This window comes from Pan troglodytes, chromosome 12 (assembly GCF_028858775.2).
Source record: "Pan troglodytes isolate AG18354 chromosome 12, NHGRI_mPanTro3-v2.0_pri, whole genome shotgun sequence".
In the NCBI taxonomy this organism is placed as follows: domain Eukaryota; kingdom Metazoa; phylum Chordata; class Mammalia; order Primates; family Hominidae; genus Pan; species Pan troglodytes.
In genome coordinates, this window is record NC_072410.2 from 73,964,360 (window position 1) to 73,982,546 (window position 18,187).

At 42.3% G+C, this 18,187-nt stretch overlaps 2 protein-coding genes across 2 annotated transcripts in view; one reads left to right on the plus strand and one right to left on the minus strand.

Moving 5' to 3' along the window:
• LHCGR (luteinizing hormone/choriogonadotropin receptor) overlaps positions 1–18,187 on the plus strand; it is a 69,351-nt gene that overhangs the window by 43,172 nt on the left and 7,992 nt on the right. The window contains exons 8-9 of the mRNA XM_003309005.5: positions 4,778–4,852; positions 14,991–15,176. Of these exons, the coding sequence (XP_003309053.2) occupies positions 4,778–4,852; positions 14,991–15,176 (261 nt within the window). The remainder of the gene's footprint in view (positions 1–4,777; positions 4,853–14,990; positions 15,177–18,187) is intronic.
• GTF2A1L (general transcription factor IIA subunit 1 like) overlaps positions 1–18,187 on the minus strand; it is a 121,041-nt gene that overhangs the window by 24,977 nt on the left and 77,877 nt on the right. The window lies entirely within an intron of this gene.

Sequence of the window (18,187 nt, forward strand, 5' to 3'; positions counted from 1 at the left end):
GACAGATGCAGCCTGGATACATTGAAGTTGACAGTTTACTGCAATATTCAACACCCTACTTTATGCCTCCTGCAACTCAATGCCTCCCTCTCTAGCCCCCTCACTCAGGTTGATGGTGTGTTAGAGGAAGCAGAATTTCAGAAAGAAATTCTTCTCCTGGCCCCACTGCAGAGAAATCAGATAACACCACCATTTACCAGTCTTGTCAGCCACAACAGACCCACTCAGAGAGTCCCATCTCTGTACTGCTAGTGTGGGAGGAAGCTCATTTTCCACAAGGTAGGGAGCTTTGTGTTTTCACCACACCCTACCCAGTTCTTGATGTTAACATCCTTTAACTCAAGAAGAGCATCGCTACTGTTTCCCTCACTGTTCTCAACCTCTCTTTCCTTCTATGGATCCTCTTCTAAAAGAGTGGCATATTCACAAAGTTTGTGGGGCTGGGGACATTTGAACCATAGCAAGTACAGGGTGAGGTCACAGTCACCCTGCAATTTGTGCATAATAAAAACTAAGAGCACATGAAAAGTTCGATTAAAGCCAAAATTATGGAAAATAAACAAAAAAAGGCTTTTAAAATCAATAAGTTGTATAAACCATGATCTATACTAATGCTTCTCAAATTTTTACACACCTACGAAGAATCTGCAGATTGTTAAAACACAGATTCCTGGGCCCTACCCCCAGAAACTTGGATTCAGTGGATCTAGGTAGGGCCTGAGAATTTGCAATTTTAACAAGCTTCAGGAGATGCTGATGCTGTCAGTCTGAAGTTGGGTAGCACAGTCTAATATTGGGTAGCAAAATTCTGTACAATATGCTATTTATTTTTAATTATAGATACGTAACAAAAGCCTCTATTATATTGATATGTGCTATATAGTTTGGTGGCTAAAAGAATAGACTTCAGAGTGAGTGGGACTCAAACTCCAGTCCCACTATTTAACAGCTGGTATGACCTTAAGCAAGTTACTTAACCGATCTAAGCCACAGTGTCTTCATTCATAAAATGGATCCAATAATAGGCTTGTTTTGAAAATGTCATATCCTCAGTACTTAACGCTGTGCCTGGCATACAGTAGGTGCTTATTTATTATATAATATATAATATAATTAATTATAAGTAAACAATTCAACAAGATTATACTTTTGTGTGCTTAGCACAGCATAGTTGCACATACTAAGTGTTCAAGAAATTGCAGAATTTTTAAAGTTGTTCTCCTATCATGGGGTGAATTTGCTCTCATGTTCTTTTTGACTTGATGACTTAATGAAAGGTTCATTAACAAAAACCCTTAAGTTAATGAAGTGTTCACTCTGGCCAATTAAATCGATTTCTGACAAACTTAAATCAGAGGCATTTATATCATCTCCTGGCACAGTTCTCTCAGATGCCTCATTCCATTATTCACTCTACAAATGTTTACCAAGCATCAGCTGTGTTTGAAGAAACATGCTGTATTTTGAGGGGGAATGAAGATGATTAAGTCCTAGTGTCGCCCTACAGGAGCTTACAGCATAGGAAGAAGCATCTCCAAATAGTGTATAAACTGCACATTGACTACTAACTAAAACAGAAGGCAAAGCATGAAGCATCCTCAGAGAGAGGTAAAGTCCTCTGGGATTTCAAAGGCAGCAGGAAAGGAAAGTATAGAAAGCCTCTGAGAAAGGTGGGCTTTGAGCTGGGCATAACTTAGGCAAAAAGAGAGGAAAAATGCCTTCCAAGCAGAGGACAGCCAGAAGAATGGTCCAGAGGAGGAATTATAAGATGTGTTCATAGACCAGCAGATAGTACTTTCTAGATACGAGTTAGGGACAAAACAGGAAGGGCCTTAGATGCCATAGTAAAGAGTTTAGACTCTCTTCTCCAGAAAATGAGAAGCCATTGAAAGTTCTGAGATGGAAGTATGAGATGAGTGCTTAAAGAAGGTTCATCTGTTAGCAGGAAGGACGGAAGGCTGGAAGGGGTAGGGCAGGGCTAGAGACACAAATGCCAGGATCATCTGAATAGAGGGGATAGCTGAAGTCCTGTGTGGCTGAGGTCACCTGAACAGGGGGAAAAATAAAAGAACTGAATGTTAAATTAAAGGGAAACAAGATGAGCAAGAGAAGCAAGAGCAAAATAAAACAGATGGGAGAAAAACCAACACAGTATGTCTGTGTGAGGTCAGGAAAAACAGAAATTTAGGAGGGAAGATTTCAGATGGTCAGCAGCATTTCAGCTGTTACAGAGATGCCAAAATGGACATGAACTATGAAAAGTTCAATTAGTCAACATCCTGTATACCCTGTATCTCACTGTTGCAAGAAAGAGGAAATCAAGAACATGAGTCAGTTTGCCAAGAACAAACTTAATTTCATTCAACAAACATTTATTAAGCACCACTGATATACTAAGCACCGTGTTAGGTACTGAGTCTGCGATGGTAGAGAGGTCACAGTCCCTGCCCTTATGTAGTTTCTGTTCTATCAGAAAAGACAGACAAAAAAAAGCAAATAATAGATAAAATTATTACAAGGGTAATATATACTATGAAGGAAATAACCTGTTACTGAGATCTGAGAGAGTATGAGGGGTGAACAATTTAGGCAAGGTACCCAGGATGGCCTCACTGAGGACGTGATATTTAGGCTGAGCCTGAAGGATGACAAGGATTCCACTGTGTCAACAGTGAGGGAAGCACGTTACAGAAAGAGGGAGCAGATATGCAAAGGTCCTGAGCTGGAAAAGGAACTAAGTTGGTAAGTCCCAGGAATTGAGGGGAGGCCAGTGTGGCTGGAGGGTCTTTAGCAAGGGGGAGACTGGAGATGAAGGAGATGGAGCAGGACTGAGCAGCCATGGGAAAGGAGTCTGAATTCTCTTCTAAGGGCAAGGTCACCCATTAAAGAGTTTAAGTAGCAGGGGAGGAGCAGTTTTCAAAACTGTCAAGCAAAATTTTCAAACGATACATTCAACCCTTCCTCATAAATAGACCTGTCCAAAGTTGTTCAGAACACAACGATACTGAAGTCCTGCAAAGTTCGCAAACACCTGACTTACTAAGGCAGCACAGGAAAGACAGGGGCAGCTGCAGAAGGTGGCCCTGAGGCACCTGAGGGGTCTAGGAGTCAGTCCCTACTGTTCCCAGAGCACCCAAGCTGGGAAAACTTTGGCGGAGCTTGTGGGTTCTTCCCCTGTGCGTCAAAAGGTCATCCTGCCTGTGCTTCTCACACCGCAAGGTCACGTCATTGGGAGAATTCTCAAAAGTGACCCCCAGGAAAATGTGGCAAATTGATTTATTTTTTGACCAAGTTGCATAATACAGAGTTATCAGTATACAGAAAGATCTGAGTTTTAATAAAACGTGTGAAATGCTCTGTCATGAAATTTGAACAATTAATCTGACTGGGCTGACACAAGAATAATTTGCTCACAGAGCCCAGTTTCAATGATTTATAACTATAACTGAACATAATTAAAACAAACGGAATCAGGAAGAAGAGCTATGGAGGTTTAGGAAGAAACATTTCTTTTGATTTAGATTTTAAACAGCAGTTGATTCTGACAATCTCATCTCTTTGAAAGTAGAAATATACCCAGGGGATGGGACGATGTGAGATTGACAGGTGGATTCTGATGAAAGGGCTGAGGGTTTCCAAAGAAAATGCTTAGTAGAAATGTGGAAAACAGCCACCCAGAGTGAGATGCAGGGGTTTTTGCAGTTCTTAAACAGCAATGAAGGCAGGGAATGGGTGTTAGTATGTTTGTTTTGCTGTGTACACTGTAATGTGGTAAGAGAATCATGTTCCCACGCTTGAAATCATCACATCAACGGTAGATGCACACTGTTCCCACCATCCACGGTTTTCCAGATGCTCTGAATCACAACCATTCTCTTATAGAGAGGAAGTGCTCAAAAGAAGGCTGGCAGACTTGAGCCCAGGGATTCCTCTTCTAGCTCCCTCGACTACTCAAAGAAGGGCCTGTGCTTAGAGATACCAGTGTCAGGGCCCAGAAAGGAGGCTGCCTAGGAGGACCAGATTGTGCTGCTCCTAAGGAGTTTAGCCTGAATGACTTTGAGCTCAAGGCAGCAGAGCCCTCAGGGAGCTACTTGCATAACAGCTTTTGGCTTCTTCCACAGCCTTGAGAGTAGAGGCCCTCAACACCTTTTCCATGACACACACATACACCTGGCGATGATCATTTACACTGCACAGCCCCATGGGGCAATTTTCTACAGAGGCTGTAAGTCCTCCTCTTTCTCACCCACAGAGAAATGCATATCTGAAAGAAAAAGAATGCAAATTACACTACAAAAGGGATAACTTTGAATGGACCCTACTTTTTCAAGTATTTGCAAACTTCATTATATTACTATTAGCACACTCTGAGACCTCCACGGTCACAATGACTGAGAGGCTAACAAAGAGTAGGCTGCACTTCAGCCGTTCAGTCTTGGCCTCTTGGAGCAGCAATTTCATCCTTATCCAGCTGTCTGGTGGTAAACTTTCATAACTCCAGGACAGGAGAGGGTGAGTACTTTAAGCTGTAGGACAGAGTTCTACCAAGTGAAGGGGGGAATGGAAGAAAAAAGGTGTGGCCAACACACATGCCAGTAATTTCATAATTTCATTAAGAACTAGCTTGTCTTTTTCCCACTTTCCCTCCACTTACCCTTTTTCCCCCTTTTAACCCTATACATCATGCACATAGGTTGGTCTAAACATGTGTATATGCAGCTATGAATGCTTACACATGAGGTACAAACTCCACTAAGGGCAATATCCTTCCCCACAGGGAGCTAAAGGAAAACGTACATCTGGAGAAGATGCACAATGGAGCCTTCCGTGGGGCCACAGGGCCGAAAACTTTGTGAGTAGAATGGTGCTGCCTCCCCTCCCTGCCCAGTGTACCCCAACAGGACTGCTTAGGGTGTCCCTCCACATCATCCCCAAGCTGATATGTGAGACATCAGCCTCTGCACCTGAAAAGGCTGCTGTTGGAAAGACAAAGTGTATCACAGCTGCCATAATAAAGTACCCCAAACCGAGAGGCTTAGACAACGGAAATTTTGTCTTATAGTTCTGGAAGCTAGATGTCCAAAATCAAGGTGTCAGCAGGGGTTGGCTCCCTCTGAGGGCTGTGAAGAAAGCATCTATTCCAGGCCTCTCCTAGCTTGTGCTAGTTCTTTCTGGTTGTGGCAGCATAATTCCAGTCTTCACATGGTACATTGTGTATGTGTGTGCATGTGTGTGTGTGTGTGTGTGTGGGTATCTCCAAATTGCCCCTTTTAATAAGAATAGCAGTCATATTGGATTAGAGCCCACCCTAATAAACTCATTTTAACTTCATTACCTCTGTAAAGACCCTATCTCTAAATAAGGTCTGAGGTATTGGGAACGTCAAGATATGAATTTTAGCTGGAGGATACAATTCAACCCCTAACACCAAATATGAGGGGTGGCCTCATGTGCTGGCAAAGAGGCTGGCTACCCACCTGGAATCCACTCATGGGAATCTAAGGCCAAAGATCTGGCATGCCCCTGGCACTTGGTTGGACAGGGCTGAGCTGCTGTCAGACTCTCTGAGGGTGCAAGGATTATGGCCAGGCTCTCTCAGTTAAAGGGGTTTTAAAGGATACATGGGAAATTGTTTCCAAGACGGCCGAATAGGAACAGATCCAGTCTGCAGCTCTCAGCGAGATCGATGCAGAAGACGGGTGATTTCTGCATTTCCAACTGAAGTACCTGGTTCATCTCATTGGGACTGGCTGGACAGTGGGTACAGCCCACAAAGGGCCAGCTGAAGCAGGGCAGGGCGTCACCTCACCCAGGGAGCACAAGGGGTCCAGGGATTTCCCTTTCCTAGGCAAGGGAAGCTGTGAGAGACTGTACCTGGAGGAACGATACACTCCTGACCAAATACTGTGCTTTTCCCATGGTCTTCACAACCAGCAGACCAGGAGATTCCCTCCCGTGCCTGGCTCGCTGGGTCCCATGCTCACAGAGCCCAGCAAGCTAAGATCCATTGGCTTGAAGTTCTTGCTGCTAGTAGAGCAGTCTAAGATAGACCTGAGACGCTGGAAGGGACATCCGCCATTGCTGAGGCTTGAGTAGGTGGTTTTATGCACTCTGTGTAAACAAAGCTGCCAGGAAGCTCGAACTGGGCGGAGCCCAATACAGCTCAGCAAGGCTGACTGCCTCTCTAAATTCCACCTCTGTGGGCAGGACCTATCTGAACAAAGGCAGCAGCCACAGTCAGGGAATTACAGAGAAAACCCTCATCTCTCTGGGACAGAGCACCTAGGGGAAGGGGCAGCTGTGGGCACAGCTTCTGCAGACTTAAACGTCCCTGCCTGACAGCTCTGAAGAGAGCAGTGGTTCTCCCAGCACAGTGTTCAAGCTCTGATAACAGACAGACTGCCTCCTCAAGGGGTCCCTGACCCCCATGTAGCTTGACTGGGAGACACATCCCAGTAGAGGCTGACAACCACCTCACACAGGAGAGCTCTGGCCAGCATCTGCAGGTGCCCCTCTGGGACAAAGCTTCAAGAGGAAGGATCAGTCAGCAATACTTGCTGTCCTGCAGCCTCTGCTGGTGATATCCAGGCAAACAGGGTCCGGAGTGGATCTCCAGCAAACTCCAACAGACCTGCAGCTGACGGGCCTGACTGTTAGAAGGAAAACTCACAAACAGAAAGGAATAGCATCAACATCAACAAAAAGGGCATCCATACCAAAACCCCATCTGTAGCTCACCAATACCAATGACCAAAGGTAGATAAAACCACAAAGATGGGGAGAAACCAGAGCAGAAAGGCTGAAAATTCCAAAAACCAGAACATCGCTTCTCCTCCAAAGGATCACCACTCCTCACCAGCAAGGGAACAAAACTGGTCGGAGAATGAGTTTAATGAGTTGACAGAAGTAGGCTTCAGAAGGTGGGTAATAACAAACTTCTTCAAGCCAAAGGAGCATGTTCTAACCCATCATAAGGAAGCTAAAAAACCATGAAAAAAGGTTAGGCGAATGGCTAACTAGAATAATCAGTGTAGAAAAGAACATAAATGACGTGACGGAGCTGAAAAACACAGCATGAGAACTTCGTGAAGCATACACAAGCTTCAATAGCCAATTAGATCAAGTGGAAGAAATGATATCAGTCACTGAAGATCAAATTAATGAAATAAAGCAAGAAGACAAGATTAGAGAAAAAAAAGTGAAAACAAACGAACAAAGTCTCATGAAATATGGGACTATGTTAAAAGACCATATCTACGTTTGATTGGTGTACCTGAAAGTGATGGGGAGAATGGAACCAAGTTAGAAAACACTCCTGAATATTATCCAGAACTTCCCCAACCTAGCAAGGCAGGCCAACATTCAAATTCAGGAAATACAAAGAACACCACAAAGATACTCCTCCAGAAGAGCCATCCCAAGACACATAACTGTCAGATTCACCAAGGTTGAAATGAAGGAAAAAATGTTAAGAGCAGCCAGAGAGAAGGGTTGGGTTACCCACAGAGGGAAGCCCACCAGACTAACAGCTGATCTCTCAGCAGAAACCCTACAAGCCAGAAGAGAGTGGGGGCCAATATTCAACATTCTTAAAGAAAAGAATTTTCAACACAGAATTTCATATCCAGCCAAATTAAGCTTCTTAAGTGAAGGAGAAATAAAGTCCTTTACAGACAAGCAAATGCTGAGAGATTTTGTCACCACCAGGCCTGCCATACAAGACCTCCTAAAGGAAGCACTAAACATGGAAAGGAACAACCAGTGCCAGCCACTGCAAAAACATACCAAATTGTAAAGGCCATCGATGCTATGAAGAAACTGCATCAACTAACAGGCAAAATAACCAGCTAGCATCATAATGACAGAATCAAATTCACACATAACAATATTAATCTTAAATGTAAACGGGCTAAATGCCCCAAATAAAAGACACAGACTGGAAAATTGGATAACGAGTCAAGACCCATCAGTGTGCTGTATTCAGGAGACCCATCTCACATGCAAAGACACACATAGGCTCAAACTAAAGGGCTGGAGGATGATCTACCAAGCAAAGGGAAAGCAAAAAAAAAGCAGGGGTTGCAATCCTAGTCTCTGATAAAATAGACCTTAAACCAACAAAGATCAAAAGAGACAAAGAAGGCCATTACATAATGGTAAAGGGATCAATTCAATAAGAATAGCTAACTTTCCTAAATATATATGCACCCAATACAGGAGCATCCAGATTCATAAAGCAAGTTCTTAGAGACCTACGAAGAGACTTAGACTCCCACACAATAATAATGGGAGACTTTAACATCCAACTGTCAATACTAGGCAGATCAATGAGACACAAAATTAACAAGGATATCCAGGACTTGAACTCAGCTATGGACCAAGCAGACCTAATAGACATCTACAGAACTCTCCACCCCAAATCAGCAGAATATACATTCTTCTCAGCACCATATCGCATTTATTCTAAAATTGACCACATAATTGGAAGTAAAACACTCCTCACCAAATGTAAAAGAACAGAAATCACAACAAACTGTCTCTCAGACCACAGTGCCATCAAATTAGAACTCAGGATTAAGAAACTCACTCAAAACCACACAACTACATAGAAACTGAACAACCTGCTCCTGAATGACTACTGGGTACATAACGAAATGAAGGCAAAAATAAAAATGTTCTTTGAAACCAATGAGAACAAAGACATAATGTACCAGAATCTCTGGGACACATTTAAAGCAGTATGTAGAGGGAAATTTATAGCACTAAATGCCCACAAGGAAAGGCAGGAAAGATCTAAAATTGACACCCTAACATCACAATTAAAAGAACTAGAGAAGCAAGAGCAAACACATTCAAAAGGTAGCAGAAGGCAAGAAATAACTAAGATCAGAGCAGAACTGTAGGAGATAGAGAGACAAAAAACCCTTCAAAAAATCAATGAATCCAGGAGCTGGTTTTTTGAATAGGTCAACAAAATAGATACACTGCTAGCAAGACTAATAAAGAAGAAAAGAGAGAAGAATCAAATAGACGCAATAAAAAATGATAAAGGGGATATTACCACTGATCCCACAGAAATACAAACTACCATCAGAGAATACTATAAACACCTCTATGCAAATAAACTAGAAAATCTAGAAGAAATGGATAAATTCCTGGACACATACACCCTCCCAAGACTAAACCAGGAAGAAGTCAAATCTCTGAATAGACCAATAACAGGTCCTGAAATTGAGGCAATAGTTAATAGCCTACCAACCAAAAAGAGTCCAGGACCAGATGGATTCACAGCTGAATTCTACCAGAGGTACAAAGAGGAGCTGGTACCATTCCTTCTGAAACTATTCCAATCAATAGAAAGAGAGGGAATCCTCCCTAACTCATTCTATGAGGCCAGCATCATCCTGATACTAAACCTGGCAGAGTACACCACAAAAAGAGGGAATTTTAAGCCAATATCCCTGATGAACATCGATGCGAAAATCCTCCATAAAATACTGGCAAACCAAATCCAGCAGCACATGAAAAAGCTTATCCACCACAATCAAGTCGGCTTCATCCCTGGGATGCAACGCTGGTTCAACACATGCAAATCAATAAATGTAATCCATCACATAAACAGAACCAATGACAAAAAAACACATGATTATCTCAATAGATGCAGAAAAGGCCTTCGACAAAATTCAACAGCGCTTCATGCTAAAAACACTCAATAAACTAGGTATTTATGGAATGTATCTCAAAATAATAAGACCTATCTATGACAAACCCACAGCCAATATCATACCGAATGGGCAAAAACTGGAAGCATTCCCTTTGAAAACTGGCACAAGACAAGGGTGCCCTCTCTCACCACTCCTATTCAACATAGTATTGGAAGTTCTGGCCAGGGCAATCAGGCAAGAGAAAGAAATAAAGGGTATTCATTTAGGAAAAGAGGAAGTCAAATTGTCTCTGTTTGCAGATGACATCATTGTATATAGAAAACCCTATCGTCTCCGCCCAAAATCTCCTTAAGCTGATAAGCAACTTCAGCGAAGTCTTGGGATACAAGATCAATGTGCAAAAATCGCAAGCATTCCTATTCACCAATAAGAAATTAACGGAGAGCCAAATCATGAGTGAACTCCCCATTCACAATTACTACAAAGAGAATAAAATACCTGGGAATCCAGCTTACAAAGGATGTGAAGGACCTCTTCAAGGAGAACTACAAACCACTGCTCAACAAAATAAAAGAGGACACAAACAAATGGCATTCCCCATTTAATAAATGGTGTCGGGAAAACTCGCTAGCCATATGCAGAAAGCTGAAACTGGATCCCTTCCTTAAACCCTTATACAAAAATTAACTCAAGATGGATTAAAGACTTAAATGTAAGACCTAAAAACATAAAAACCTAGAAGAAAACCTAGGCATTACCATTCAGGACATAGGCATGGGCAAAGACTACATGACTAAAACACCAAAAGCAATGGCAACAAAAGCCAAAATTGACAAATGAGATCTAATTAAACTAAAGAGCTTCTGCACAGCAAAAGAAACTATCAGCAGAGTAAACAGGCAACCTAGAGAATGGGAGAAAATTTTTGTAATCTATCCATCTTGACAAAGGGCTAATATCCAGAATCTACAAAGAACTTAAACAAATTTACAAGAAAAACACAAACAAACCCATCAAAAAATGGGCAAAGGATATGAACCGACACTTCTCAAAAGAAGACATTTGTTCAGCCAACAGACCTGTGAAAAAATGCTCATCATCACTGGTCATGAGAGAAATGCAAATCAAAACCACAATGAGATACCATCTCATGCCAGTTAGAATGGCAATCATTAAAAAGTCAGGACACAACTGATGCTGGAGAGGATGTGGAGGAATAGGAACACTTTTACACTGTTGGTGGGACTGTAAATTAGTTCAATCATTGTGGAAGACAGTGTGGTGATTCCTCAAGGATCTAGAACTAGAAATACCATTTGACCGAGCGATCCCATTACTGGGTATATATCCAAAGGATTGTACTATTAAAGGATCATGCTACTATAAAGACACATGCACACGTATGTTTATTGCGGCACTATTCACAATAGCAAAGACTTGGAACCAACCCAAATGTCCATCAATAATAGACTGGATAAAGAAAATGTGGCACATATACACCATGAAATACTATGCAGCCATAAAAAAGGATAAGTTCATGTCCTTTGCAGGGACATGGATGAAGCTGGAAAGCATCATTCTCAGCAAACTATCACAAGGACAGAAAACTAAACACCGCATGTTCTCACTCATTAGTGGGAGTTGATCAATGAGAACACATCGACACGGGGGGGGGAACATCACACACCAGGGCCTGTCGGGGGGTGGGCAGCTGGGGGAGGGATAGCATTAGGAGAAATACCTAATGTAAATGACAAGTTGATGGGTGCAGCAAACCAACGTGGCATATGTATACCTATGTAACAAACCTGCACGTTTTGCACATGTACCCTAGAACTTAAAGTATTTTAAAAAAAAAAGATACATGAGAAAGTTAGGAGGAATAGAATATTGAATCTGACAAAGCCTGAAACATCCAACGTAAAACATCCAACATCCTGCAGAGAGCTGAAGCTGCAGTCAGGCTTCAGGGAGAAATGCAACAGAGTTCCAGATACTGTGCTGCTCTCACACACGGCGACCAGTTATCCCATCATAGAGGTGGCAGTCCACGACACCCTACTCTAGCAGATGTTATTTATTCAACAAACATTGATTGAACCTATCCTGTGTACCAGGCACCGTGGTGAACAGACAGTAGTAAGTAAAATAGCCCTGGTCCTTGCCCTTAATGAGATGACAGTCACATAAGGGAGACAACAACAAACGCAAAGCAATAAACAGGCATGTCATTTTACAATGAGAAAAGTTCTAGAAAAATGGTGAGCAGGGTAACCCAGTTCATTTGTTTGTTTATTCATCCGTTTATTCACTAACTCTTATGAACCCATACTATGTGGTAGTCACTGGATTAGGCATCAGGGAAATGGCAGAGAATAAGAAGAGACAAACACTTCTGCCTTCATAGGATGGGGAAGACAGACAAGGATTGAATAAGTAAATAAAATATGTAGTTGTCCAAATGCTATTGGTTGTAGAGGAGAAAACTCATTTGGCTGGGGGGAAAGGAGTTCTGGAGAGGGGGAATTACTATTTTAAAGGGGATGGTGAGGGAAGACTATCCTGAAAAAGTGTCGTTTGAACAAACACCTAAAGGAACTAAGAGAGCAAGTTACGTGATTATCTGCAGGAAAAGTGTTCCAGGAGGGGGAACAGCAAAAGCAAAGGCCTGAGACAGAATCTTGCCTTGTGTATTTGAAGAACAGCAAGGAGGCCAATATGGCAGAGGGAGCAAAGAAGGGAATCACAGAATATAAGGACAGAGACGTGGCAGAGAGCTGGATCATGGCGGGGCCCGTGGTCACTTATATAGACTTTGTCTTTTTTTAATGAGATGGGGAGGCTTTGGGGTTTTGAGCAAGGGAAGGAAATGAGCCGTCCTGGTTATTCTTCGTACTGTAGATCCCGCCAAGATCAACTCATGGCTCTGTCTAATTTCTGTTTCCACCATTATAAAACCCAAAGTCTGTCTACTTCCTAGCTTCTGCCCCTCAGCCCCTCACTCTCTATTTCCTAACTCCTTCCTGCTATCCACTTTTGACTCTCTACTTCCCATTCCTGCCACTGTTGAGCCCTGACTGTGCTATTTCCTAGCTCCCACAGTCAACTCCTGACTTCACCTATTTCCTAGCTCCTGCCACTGTCCAGTTCTCACTCTGTCTACTTCGTAAGTCCTGCCACTATCGACTTCTGACTCTACTTCCTAACTCCCACCACTAAAATTCCTACATCTTTCTGCTTCCTAACTTCTGTCATTGTCAGTCCTAACTCCCACTAATATCCACTCAACCCCATAACTTCTGTTTACTTATGACTTCCACTACCTTGTGGCTCCTGCCCACTGCTTTCTCTGCTCTCAACTTCTGGCAACCTTATCCTAGGGGTCTTTTTCTGCATGTCTCATATGCAAAGCATACCAGACTCCGAATCTTGTAAGTTGGCTGAATACTCTCCAGTTTAGCACATCCTGTAGGCAGAGCTGTTACAGCAAGCTGTCCATCTACTTGGTCACTAGGCAAAAAAAGAGAGCTGCCTCTGGCTCAGGTGCAAAACACAACCAACCCACTGTGTTCCCAAGACTCCTGCATGACAGTATTTGCTTGAAGAGCTGCTTGGTTAGCTCCTTAGAAGTGACTGTGGGCACTACAGACCCCTACACTCTCATGTCCAAAACACTAGCACCAGACCTAGGTCTCTTCCTTCCCAAGGGGTTGTTCTCATTATACCCCTAGGACTTGAATCGTATCTAAAAGCATCCACTCCACCCTTACTCAAAAAGCATTTCTCCCACTAGTCTGTTACTAAGACTGAAAACCCACTATCAGAGGTTCACTCCTTTGTAACGAGGCCTTACTGTTTCTAAGAACGTAATTTTAAATGTACCCACTCAAAAGACAAACAAAAAAGCCACCAGATCTTCAAAGATCTCAATCCCTAACATGTCTGAGATAAAAACCCTATAAAGCAGAATGAGAACCCTGGTTACCTAAATCAACAGGGACACAAAAGCAGGAAAGTCCGAAGCCCCTGAGACAAATTTTGCTGCCTTAATTTTTCCACTGAGGGCCTACACCATCATCATTCCATGTCGTCAAGTTCATCTTCCATCAATCATCTATTGGTCCCCTCCCATGTGCTAAACACCAAGTCTTGGGAATGATTGCTGAGGGGAGCTGTGCTGATTGGAAAAGTTTTGTGAGGCACCAGCAGCAGCCACTTAGAAGATAAGCAGAATTGTTTAATTCCCATTGACTCTTTTCTCCTAACACTTAATGTGTTTGGAATTTTCTTGGGCATTGCCTCAAGTCTAGTAAAACCAAAGAGTTCAGGACCTTGTTGACAAAGCCTGAGCTTTTCACACAGTTCGGCTTGCAAGGCTGAGTGTTCGCTTGCTTTGAACAGATGAATCATTAGAGAACATGCATTCTGCATTAGAGAATGCATTAGAGAACATGCATTAGAGAACATGCATTCTGCTTCCTAGGTAGATGATGGCTAATGCCACACAGCAGCTCTTAATAAGTAACCAGGCTATGCTTCATGAAAACCTCTCCTGCAGGGCTTAATCAATCAAAGACTGAGGCATCTGAAGCCCTGAATAATTTCCCCTGGGGTAGAGCACAAAAGCTGATGTAACTGCATGTGCTGGCTGTCGCATAAAGCAAGCGGTTATTTCACTTCTGCTAAGTGGAGAGAAGTGGAGGAAGAGAGAGGGTGGGGAGGAAGAGAGAGGGTAGGGAAAAGGAGTTGGAAGAGGGGAGAGAGAGAGAAATGCTAATAAATGTATGGTAGGTGCAAGGAGTTATACTTAACCTTGAAAAGAATAATGAGGCGCACATGAGAAAAAATACAGACTCGCTTTTCTGAATTCAGATCTTAGTGAGAATAATTGAAATGGAGAATTAAGGGGAAAGCAAGATGGAGAAAAGATTCCTCAGAGCTTATAATGATAATATTGTTGAGGGGAGGTTTCATTCTTTGAATAAAATGTATAAAATATGGCCGGGCGCGGTGGCTCATGCCTGTAATCCCAGCACTTTGAGGGGCCGAGGTGGGCGGATCACGAGGTCAGAAGATCGAGACCATCCTGGCTAACACGGTGAAACCCCGGTCTCTTAGCCGGGCGTGGTGGCAGGCGCCTGTAGTCCCAGCGACTCGGGAGGCTGAGGCAGGAGAATGGCGTGAACCCAGGAGGCGGAGCTTGCAGTGAGCCGAGGTCGTGCCACTGCACTCCAGCCTGGGCGACGGAGCGAGACTCCGTCTCAAAAAAAAAAAAAAATGTATAAAATAAAAAAATAAAAAGCATTTCTCCCCTTTATTGTTCAGGGATATTTCTTCCACCAAATTGCAGGCCCTGCCGAGCTATGGCCTAGAGTCCATTCAGAGGCTAATTGCCACGTCATCCTATTCTCTAAAAAAATTGCCATCAAGAGAAACATTTGTCAATCTCCTGGAGGCCACGTTGACTTACCCCAGCCACTGCTGTGCTTTTAGAAACTTGCCAACAAAAGAGTAAGTAAAAACCAAAAGGTAAAGCCTACCCAAGCTGTGGCAGAAATTCAGATTTCAAAATAGTCAATGAGTAGACAGCTCCACTCCCCTTCACTCCGTGCCTTCTTGGCCAGCTCCGTAGACATGGGGTCACTTTCAAATAGACAAGAAGAAAACAAACTGTTCTGTTTCCTTGTGGAAACTGCTACCAAATAGTTGATTCGCCCTGCAGCTAGAAGACCTTTGTAGCCAATTCTGGGTAAACTGAATTAGAGGCCATTTTAGCATTTGCAGAATGGAGTACAAAACTGGCATCTCAAAGGATTTGTTCTAATCCTTATCAGAGAGCATCATTTTTTTAAGTGAAGGAAGAAGCCTCAGGAGGGTAAAATTTACCTAATGTTTAAATCTTTAATTTAAAAATGGACACAAAATATTACAGAAAGTTTTCAAAACTATTTCTCTCCTAGTAGACGAGCATCTTCTATTTCAGAACAGAATTACAGCTAAAGATAAGCTTAGCATGGGAACAGGAAGGGAAGGAGCTCCTGCATGGTTTGCATCCAGTAGTGGGTATCTGATTCCGTTCAGTCCAGGGTGGGGGACACGGTGGCAGAATTCCGTTCTTTCCTCAGAGCACTGTTTTCCAGACTTTTTTGACTGAGATGCACAGTAACAAATACTTTTGTATTGCAACCCAGTACATGTCACATATGTAACAGAAATAAAGCAGAGTGATACTTAACTTTTTAATATGTAATATGCTGATATTTTCTTATTTTACTCTATTTTATTTTATGCTTTTTTTATTTTTAATGCCGGTCCTGATGCACTCTATTGCTTGCATGACCCACCAATGGGTCACACAACTCACAGGTGGAACAACACTGCCCTAAAGGGTTATTATTGCAGCCTAAGGAGATAGGCTCCATTCAATTAATTAGATAAGGCACTGAGAGAGTGACACCAGATGCTGCTGTCTTTGTTTGGAATCAACCAAAATGAATTATTTATAATTAATCAACCAGTATGCATTATTTGTACCTTGCATATAGGAGGTTCAGCTCCACCTGAGGCTTTTTGGGTAGCTGAGAAGACAAAACACTTGCTGTATTCACAGAGTCATGTGCCATTAACTGATCTTCCAAAACATTAACTGAGCACTTACTATGTTTCAAATACTGTGTGAAAGCCTGAGGTTACAAAGATAAGTCACAGACAGCTGTATGGGAGCAACACACAAGAGAGCCAATATTTAAGTCCAACACGGCAAATGTTACGACAGATCTGAGAACAGAACAGAGTGTTCTGGGAGCACTGAAGAAGAGTTTGTTAATGGCAGCAGGGATTATGGAAGGCTTCCTGAGGGAAGTGATTTATGCTGAGTCTTGAAGAACAGGCAGGAGTTGTCTAGACAGAGTGAGAAAAAGCAGACAAAGAAGATAGAATAGCTCATGTGAAGACACAAAGGCAAGAGACAGTAGATGAAACTCACTCAGAAAAATTGAAACATGGACACATGGAAGAAGATGAGTCAGAAGAGGAAGCCAAGGAGATGTGGGCCATGATGGTCTGAGTGCCAGGCCCGGTTGTTTAGAGGATGGGGAGCCATGAAGACTTTTAAGCAAGATGACTCAAATTTGCTTTTATAAAATACCACTTTGCAGCAAGGTAGAGGATGGTTTGGAGGTGAGCAAAGCTGGTGAGAGAACAATTAGGAAAATGACAGAGATACTGGTTTATGATAAAGCTGATTCTGGATACCCACATTTTTTGGCAAAGAAATCACACCCCTTCTGAAATCACTGGCATGTGAAAATTTTAGTTCAGGGATTTTTATTCCAGTAGGTGAAAGAGACAAAGTATTCCTGCAAGGAATTGTCTCATAAGTATTGTAGAAGAATAATACATAGAAATGTCCAATTTGAATTGCCTCATTTATCCTTCCTCATCAGTAAAAGTTGAGGCCCTCACAGCCTGCTCTCTTTTCCCATTTCTCTTTTTTCTTGGCGGGGGCAGGGAGGAGGTGTGGCTTATTTTCATTTATTGACCTGACTAATGGGTACGTAGGTGATCATTCTGTGAGAAATCATTGAGCTATACATTCATGTTTTACCTGCTTTCTGTGTGTTACAATTCAATTTTCTGATGTTTTACAAATTGCTATTACAATATAAGTCTATTTGAAACTTATGAGAAGGAAAATAGGCAAGTGTCACATATCTTTTCTGGTTGCGGCCTTGCACCCTACTGCCCTCAGGGAAACTTGATCTGACTTCACCAAGCAACCTTTTGGAAGTAGTCCCTTCTGAGCCTGTCCTTTTCCATAATGTCCAAATTCTTAATGAATGCAGTTGATAAACCTTGTAATAATGTGTCAACAGCATGATACTTCTTTCATAGAATATGCATGAACTGTGTAGAAACAATGCATTGTCTCATCAGAGAAGATGCAAATTTCATTCTCTATGAAATCAAAGATGGACTGTCATGAGAATGCCATCAGGGCACTGAATATGAGGAGAGAAGAAATAAGAGACAATCAGGGGCATTTGTAATTATGAAGAAACCACTGTTTTTTTTTTTCTGTAGACCTCCTCTGTGGACAACCACTATTTTTTTGATTCAACTTTTATTTTAGATACAGGGGGTACATGTACCAGTTTGTTACATGAGTATATTGCATCCAGGAAGTGAGCATAATACTCGATAGGTAGTTTTCAACCCATGCCTCCCTCCTTCCTTGACCCCTCTAGTATTCTGCAGTGCCTGTTCATATGTTCCCAGTTATGTTCATATGTTCCCAGTGTTTAGCTCCCTCTTATAAGTAAGAAGATGCAGTATTTGGTTTTTTAATCTTGAATAAATTTACTTAAGATTGTGGCTTCCAGCTCCATCCATGTTACTGCAAAAGACATGATTTTTTATGGCTGCATAGAATTACATTGTATATATGTACCACATTTTCTTTATCCAATCCAGGCACCCAGGTTGATTCCACGTCTTTGTTTTTGTGAATAGCATAGCAATGA